Source organism: Ptychodera flava, chromosome 13 (genome assembly GCF_041260155.1).
Source record: "Ptychodera flava strain L36383 chromosome 13, AS_Pfla_20210202, whole genome shotgun sequence".
NCBI classification, from domain to species: Eukaryota; Metazoa; Hemichordata; class Enteropneusta; family Ptychoderidae; genus Ptychodera; species Ptychodera flava.
In genome coordinates this window covers 35432139-35440525 of record NC_091940.1, presented here as the reverse complement: position 1 = coordinate 35440525, position 8387 = coordinate 35432139, and the positions used below count along the sequence as shown (strand labels likewise).

Here is an 8387-nt window from a genome sequence, read left to right as displayed (position 1 = left end):
AAGATCCAATTATCCCAATCGTGTTAATATTTCTTCACTTTCTTATCTCTCTCCCTAAACTATGTCGAAATACGAAGTTCTTACCCTGCAGACATAACGCATTATATACACTCTCTTTGTAGACAGAAAACACCTCTTTGGTTTTACTTTTAATTCGACATTTCGGTTTTAAATGTTGTGCGAACAGTTATAAGACTCGTTCTGCCTTTCATTGAAGGTTCATGACCCGAGACTCTGATTTCATTGCAACGCGATATCTTTGATTCCGAGCATTATCCTCCGCCAGTCTTTGCCTTTTTAGATAAAACTTTGTATTGAACGCAATGAAATTAAAAATTCTGTGGGCATTACCATGCTGCTTTTGGGGAGAGCATGATTGATGGTGACAGTGCCATTGGAGAATGATTATCTTGCGTACTGCATTCATGAAGAACTGTAATAACATTTGCAGTGCTTCGGACGAGAGTAAAGGATGAACAAATAATTACGTATCTGGCTATGCAAATGTCAACATAACACACTACATTGGATTAAATTACAAATAATGTAGATCGCAATGGCATAACATTAATGTTTCCTGGATAATTGGCCATTTTCCTCGACATCCAACGCAAGGCACGGTATCTAAGCGTGTAGGCGCATCTACAGATAGGTTTTGTCGTGAGAGTGCCAACTTTCAATTACAGAATAAAAAATTGTTTGACAGATAAGGAAAAAACCACTCCGGCAACAGACCCTGATGCGCTGTGCCTGTTGTTAGAGTAGAGACCGAATGTCTGAACTCAGATACAATGCTGTAGAGCCATTGCTCTGTATGACTGAGAATAAACGTGTGAGTGGACCGGAATTTTATGCTCCTATCAAATTTACAGAACGCATGAGCATATTGGAGCGAGAGGGTCTTTGCTGTAACAGACCCTGATATTAACCCTTTCTGCACATTCATATTTTGGCACTGCAAGAGTGAATACAGTCAGAAATGACGTGACATTTACAGGTATATTCAATTATCAACACATCCACAAGTAGCTTAGGGTAACGCGAATGGGTCCAGAAGTGATCATATGAGGGATTACATTTTCAATAAGTAACATATCAAAACACAATAATATCATGAAACATCCCCATTAGTTAATTAAAGTTTTAATGAAAATAGATTCGTAAAAATTCAATTAGTGTCTCTGCTGATGGTGCGTCACTGCGTGCGTCCACTTGATATGCGGACTAATTTGTAATTGTTGCGCTGGTGTTTTTAAAAACTAACTATCTATCAACCAAACGCTGTTTGTCAATTAACTTATAAGTTACCGTTTAACTTTTCAATCGCATTTGATGATCAGTGCTTACGGGGTCAAGGACCGCCAAGTAGTATTTGTGTATTTTGTCACAGAGGAACAGAGACAGAGTGGCAACGCTTGCATGCCTTTTGTTCCATGGTCGTCTCGGTAGACTATTGGCTTTTCATATTAAAATGAGCTTCAAAGGTGTTAAACTTTTTGGAGGCTGTTTATGGTTGATAATTACACGAGATTATGCGAAAAATACGACGAGATGGCATCGTACTTCCAGTCGCGTAGCAACCATAGTTACTTTGTGAGCTCTCAGGCCAGAAACACTGCTTCACGCCAATCAAAACATAACACGCCAGCAGTTTCATAAACATGTCCTTCCTTGACGCACGTGTAAAAGACGGTATGACTGACCGTAAACCATTGAGTAAAACCAGACAGTATCGATAAAAGACTTTCAAATTTGGTTCAAACACACTCATATATATTCAAAAAATTAGGGAGGAATTTTTAAAACGGTAAAACTCACTTTCCTGAAGCTCAAAACACTCCCGTTTTCGCCAGCACGTCAATTCCGCTAAACACCACACGACAACAACAACACAAACTTTGCCGAACATACTGTCGCTTAACAATTGGCGAAAATCCGAAAATTACCGAAGGATGCATGGTCGGCACTCTTCGGAAAAGAGAGGCGAGAGCAACCTGAGGCGATTAGTGCAAGATGCGAGGTATAATGATATTCAAATATGCAAATTACATTAATGAGCATTGTTTCGGTATTTAAATTCAATGCTAATGACCCTAAATCAATGTGGAATATTCATGTACCTCGGATCTTGCATTGTATAACCTGAGGCGAGGCGAACATGGATGGGTTACGTAACCGCTGCACGCCTTAAACAATACCCGTTGTTCCTCTGTGATTTTGTGAAAGTCTTGGCTGAATGTGTTTGAAACGTATATTTTCATCACGTGCAACTGTGTTTCTGCTTTTGTGATTTTACCCTCACGTATGAAAACACACTACTTGCTCTCACTGCAAGATAGGCGATAGAGGGTTTCTGTGACGAAGCAATTACATCTTCGAGATCAAACGAAAGTGCACAACATTGTCCTTGCTCTATTTTTAACTTTTGCTCTCTAATGTTTGAGATTAAATTTTGTCATGTTAGGTTTGCGTGACAATGAACACTGCCGAAGGACGCACTTGTAGTGTCGTTGTCGAAACTCGTGCATGGCTTGCAATATCTAATTACTTACGGTAGAGTTAATACATCTTATACAGTGAGTATAGATGATGGTCGTAAACACTGACGACCTCGCTCTTGCTTCGAAATGAGAAGCTGCGTTCGAGTAGCAATTCTGGGCACAGATGAAGCTCAAGGTAGTATGCGCCTCGTTAAGTGAAAGACTTAAACTTTTGCGCAAACTTTCGACAGGGAAACTTTGAACCATTCAAGTGTCATTTGAAATCAAGGTTAAAGTTAGGGTTCACCGCGCAAAGTTTAACACTATCGAAATAAATTGTATAACATTTACGAATATTTGAAATTAAAAATGGTCACCATCCCTGTGTAAACTCTGTAGCGGAATATGAAATTTGCGATTGTCGAAAAAGTGAAACAGGATTTTTTCTTACTACGAGCAGTAGACCACAAAAAGTATTGAATAAAATTGAAAGTCCGATAATTAAAACTCCCTTGCGTGAGTGAATGTGAAGCTGGACCTGAGATTACTTGTCTGAAATTATACCTCTATGAAGTTTACTTCTCATTTCAATGACACAAGAATCTTCTTTCCCTTTATAAAACAAGCTTCTAAGCCAGTGTGCGACAAGCGGTACCCACAGAACAAGACAGTTGTAGTTGGTTCCAACGTCACAATGGAATGCTTTGTGAGCAATACAGGCCCTCTGCAGTATACACACTGGATCAAACACTACCAGCCGGATAAAGCAGCCTCAAACATGAAAATTTTACAGGTAAAGTTGAATACCGTCTATTGATTTACAATTGATTAATCGTTCATAGCCACTGCAGATTTGTATGTATTCATAGATGACAAAGTAGCATGTCAACCGTGTTTACTCATGGGTAGATGTTAGAAGCACTGTACAGTATAGGCAACTCGTCATCTATGTGTGGCTATTCAATAGGCCACTGTGTCTACGCCTGACCGATTTCCTTTGACGAAGAGCATCCATTCTTTTATATTGAAAATTAAATTTACAGGTAACTGACAGTGTACAAAGTCTTGATTAAAAAGGCATATCGAATTCACAAAAGTTCAAATATTGCTCGAATTTCACGCACTCGCGATCTTCAAATGGACCTATCTCTCTCTCTCTCTCTCTCTCTCTCTCTCTCTCTCTCTCTCTCTCTCTCTCTCTCTCTCTGTTTGAGTGTGTGTGTAAATTGCTGCGATTGCCAGTACGATTTTGAAATCTGAAACACTTCAATTTCTGTATAAAATATTTTCAGAATAAAAGTAACAATAAAAGATCAGCACAATTGTGCATCTGAGTGTATATAAATTAGCCATAAAAGGTTTAATCAGCCCTTAATAACTGTTCACGTACGACTCTGTGTTAAAAATATACCCAAATGTCTAAAGATGACATACAAAAATCTCCAAGCAGTTGTATTGCCCGCTTCTCATATTTGGCGGTGCTTTTGGTAAAATGAAATGTAAGATATACACGGTGTAAAATGCCGGAGGTGAAATTCGTGATTGCACACTTGCTGCGCTGGTGAGAGATTACTGATGGAATATAAACGTCACAAAACGTGACTCGTTGGAGGCATTGTAAAACGATCTAATTTCGATGTCCATATTACGACTGAAAATGGTTCAATTGCTCGTTAAATGTCACCAGGTATAAATGTTACAGATAGATTTTCGGCTTCTCAACATCTCACCATACTTTGCTGGTTCACAACTAACATAAAAGACTGTCGTGAAAATGAAGTTTTCACAGTGTCTTTGGTTAGGCCCCCCCAAAAAGATCGTTTCTAGTCACCGCGAGCGTCATTCAGAACCTGAGCGTCATTGCTTTTTTTCTTGGGGAGGGGGGTTACATACTTATCAGTACAGCTATCCTTTATATCCCTGTTTGCATGTCCAAAAATGATAAAAAGAAAGTGGAAGTATTATGCAGCCAGTAATAAAAGACAATAAATGTTGCATCAATAGTGCGAAACCAGCATTGTTAGGAATAAGAGAGAGAGAGAGAGAGAGAGAGAGAGAGAGAGAGAGAGAGAGAGAGAGGAGAAGAGAGAGAGAGAGAGAGAGAGAGAGAGAGAGAGAGAGAGAGAGAGGGGGAAACCGCGTCGCCAAAAACAATGTTTTGGCCTTAAAAGCGGAAATTTATGATATTTTCCATTAAATAAACAACGGCAGTCTTTTTATATTTCGAAAATTTGAAATTAGTTTCTTTGATTCAAAATTTTGCAAATGTCTGACCGTAACTGTTGTTCATTTTGAAAGACAATAGTCTAAAAGTTTATTTGAACGGAGATGAGTACATTTCAAAAACTTTTCTCCCTTTCGAAGCACATCTTTCAACGATATATTGAAAAAAAATGTCAATTAACGATTACTTACTGAATAATTAATGATCGTATCGATCATTTTGATTCTTTTCAATGGCAAGGCTGCATCCCTATCGGATGGATGTAATTTAAATCGCCCTAGGCTCAATCAATAACGAAAAATGAGATGACACCTGAGTTCTGCAAAAGACCAAATACTTGATTAAGAACGTTCAATGTTAATAGTGAAACAGTTTAATTGAGTAGAATTATGACTACATTTCAACTCTTGCTGTGTGGCTAGACGACTATCCTACGATTTATTTTGGTAGAAGGGTCAGTTTTGTTTACGACAAACGTTTTGCCGTTCATATCGATGCGACATCAGTTACATGATACTTCAGTTGTTTTAAATAAATCATATTCTTTCCTTTTCAACCTTGATACCACATTTTACATTGAGTAAATGTCCAACGACAATTTCTGCTGTTTTATCGTTTCAGCCCATTCGTCAGCTTGATTTTTTTACTTTTTTCCGGTATCATCAGAAATATCATTTTTGTTTTCGTGTAGGCGGCACGGGCAGCGGACTCTCATCAAGAACTCAACGTTTTTATTCACAACCTGTTCTCAAAGATGGTTATGGAGAGTATTTATGAGGTAAAAGAAATGAATTGTAAAGAATTATTATTGTCTATCTTCTTACAAATTTTAATGTATGATAGCTTAGAGAATTTTTAACTCCCATGGAGCATATTTTAAGGCTTATACTATGATTTTCCCAAAAAGTGACAGCGTATTTAAATAATCCAGAAATTATGACGCAGACCGTGTTGTCATGCCTTGTCATACTTAAGTACTGTTACACTTGCTATCCCGTGTGGGTCAGATTTAAGCAAATAACATTTACTTCACTGACAGTGACGATGATTTAGCGTCAGCAGATCATAACGGATAGTTTAGTGTCGAATTTCTGTCGGAGAAATAAAAATTGAGTGAAGACTTGTCTGGAACTGTTGTACTATGCAACTAATCATTATTCATCTCCCGGTCTTCCCTATTTTAGGGAGATTTGAAAATGACGTTGTATGACGTAACTGCAGCGGACACTGGGCTGTACTCTTGTTTCACGGCAATCTTGCACGGATCAGACTACAGTACAGCTTGGCTTGTTGTGCGGAACAACACTCAGTTAGGTACGTCTCTGCCCATGTCTCGAAGACCAAATAATCTTTGAAACTAGCCACGACAGATACCAAAACGGTCGAGAAATTACATGTGCAGGTTAAAAATGAATGAATTATTTACATTTTTGGATTTATTAATCGTATAGCCCTATACTTGCCTAGATTGTTAGCGTGAAGAAAGGAAACACATTGATTTCGACTTCGTGTAATTAAACAGAAAATAGACACACATTTACATGGTGGTGTACATCAGCCTAGGTGTGTGATCGGCAAAACATGCAACATTGCAATGCTGTTATCGTACGACTGGGAAACTCTTCTCGTATGAGTCAAATTTACAACGAATTATGGCACTTGCCGGAATAAAGAACCACAACGAAAATTACAAACTTTAAGTTATCGTACTATATTCCCAGGTGATTTTTCAAATAAAGTTAATTATATAACACTCTATTTACTTTCCTTGTATTCGACAATTTGTTAAAATGACAAAAAATGTACACACAGATATTTTTTTTTGAATTAATCTACATCACTGTTTTTTTAAATCAAAATATTTGAAGACCAAAAAATTATGAGGTAATTTTCGATGTGAGCATAAGCTGCAAATCCTGAAATGTCTGCTTTTTGAAGGCGAAAAGCAAATTGAAATCTTCATGCAGAGTAAACTTACAAAATATGAGTGTACATCCCGAATGTGACGTGTATGTGTCTTCAGAGTCACAAGACTACTTAAAATGTGATCTTTTTACTTGTTACAGAGACAGCATCAGTGCCAACTATTCCTCTTGAACACCCATCTGCAGTTCCCGTCAAGTGGATGTCTAAAATCATGGAAATCGTGCTCCCATTGGCCAGTCTGGTTATTGTCGTCATTGGTTTCGTTTACGTCACAAAATTCTTTCAGCGGAGAAGAAAGAAGAAACGTCGGCTGCGAATGACACCGCTTCCCGGGAAATGGTCCAATTTCTACCGTCTGGTAAACAGGCATTTACTGTAATCGTTACACACTTGGACGGCATATACGTCCACCCAACTATATCACTTTCATTATATTTACGTCTCGCCAGTTGATTTTATCATTGGAAAATATGTTTGACTTTGTGTCGTCATGGTATCTGCCATACACCCCATTGCACCTGTCAGTTTGGTATTTGCACGGTTGTGTCAGAACGTCATCATTGACTTTTGCCGCTTGAACATTCGCCCTATTGTAACCTGAGCTTGCCGAAGTACTGAATGCGGCATTTTTGACATTTCCCTACGAGACTTCACAGATGGATTCGATGCCTTGCCTGCCAAAACTATGTCGACATCATAGCTGTATGACGTCACAAACAAGGTCCCCGTGCGACAATCTGTGATCATCAGGGTCGGGCATTTATGAAATTTGGGTCAACTCCTTCATTGAGCATGCTGTTGGGTCAACCCCAGTACCGGTTGTAGATACGGCTGATGCCATCATCAAACTGCCCATTATTTCTACATAGCGGGCTCAGAGAAGCGCCAAGTCTCTGAGGAACGGACAGAATTAATGGAAAGGGAAAATTGGAGAATATGTTTTCAACCATCTGCCAACTGTACGCTGTCTCGTTGCGCGTACTACAAACATGAAAACTGTATGACCATTTATTATTCTCTAAATGAATTTCTTTAAATGATGTACGTGCTTGCAAATTGAACCCACAACTTTTTTCAGTCAGTCAATCAATCAATCAATCAATCAATCAATCAATCAATCAATCAATCAATCAATCAATCAATCAATCAATCAATCAATCAATCAATCAATCAATCAGTCAGTCAGTCAGTGAGTGAGTCAGTCAGTCAATCAATCAGTCTCATCCCTTTCCTTCGCAAGCCTAGCAATTTTCTTGATTTTTGGCAATATCAGTAGTGAAAATAAAGTTGACTTGAATATTAAAGGGACAAAGTCGCTAATTTTTCATGAATTTTGTTTGATGCGAGATACTTCTTATATTGTTTGACATGTTGAAAGATACTGAATAAATGGGTGACCATACATATATTCAACCCCTGTTTTATACAAGATACATGAAACCATCGCAAAAACGAATTAAGGGTCATGACCATTAATTCATTTCGCGATGGTTTCATTTAATTTGTCTAAAACGGGGTCGAATATGTGTATGGTCACCCATTTATTCAGTATCTTTCAATATGTCAAACAATATAAGAAGTATCTTGCATCAAATAAAATTCATGAAAAATGGGCGACTTTGCCCCTTTAAAAAAGTAAATATTCCAAAGCAAACCGCTTTGCCATAGCAATGAACAGTACTGACGATAAACATGTCTTTCAAAACGGGGTGATCTGTATCGAAATGAACAAATCAAAGTCATGTGGCGAGTACAAG

At 38.1% G+C, this 8387-nt stretch overlaps 1 protein-coding gene across 4 annotated transcripts in view; it reads left to right on the top strand.

Moving 5' to 3' along the window:
* LOC139148284 (fibroblast growth factor receptor 2-like) overlaps positions 1 to 8387 on the top strand; it is a 76005-nt gene that overhangs the window by 25581 nt on the left and 42037 nt on the right. For all 4 annotated transcript variants that reach the window (XR_011555908.1, XM_070719640.1, XM_070719641.1 and 1 more), the window contains exons 5-8: positions 3107 to 3273; positions 5396 to 5482; positions 5889 to 6018; positions 6771 to 6988. Coding sequence is in view for 3 of the 4 variants with exons in the window: in XM_070719640.1 (XP_070575741.1) it covers positions 3107 to 3273; positions 5396 to 5482; positions 5889 to 6018; positions 6771 to 6988 (602 nt within the window). In the remaining variant the exon portion in view is untranslated. The remainder of the gene's footprint in view (positions 1 to 3106; positions 3274 to 5395; positions 5483 to 5888; positions 6019 to 6770; positions 6989 to 8387) is intronic.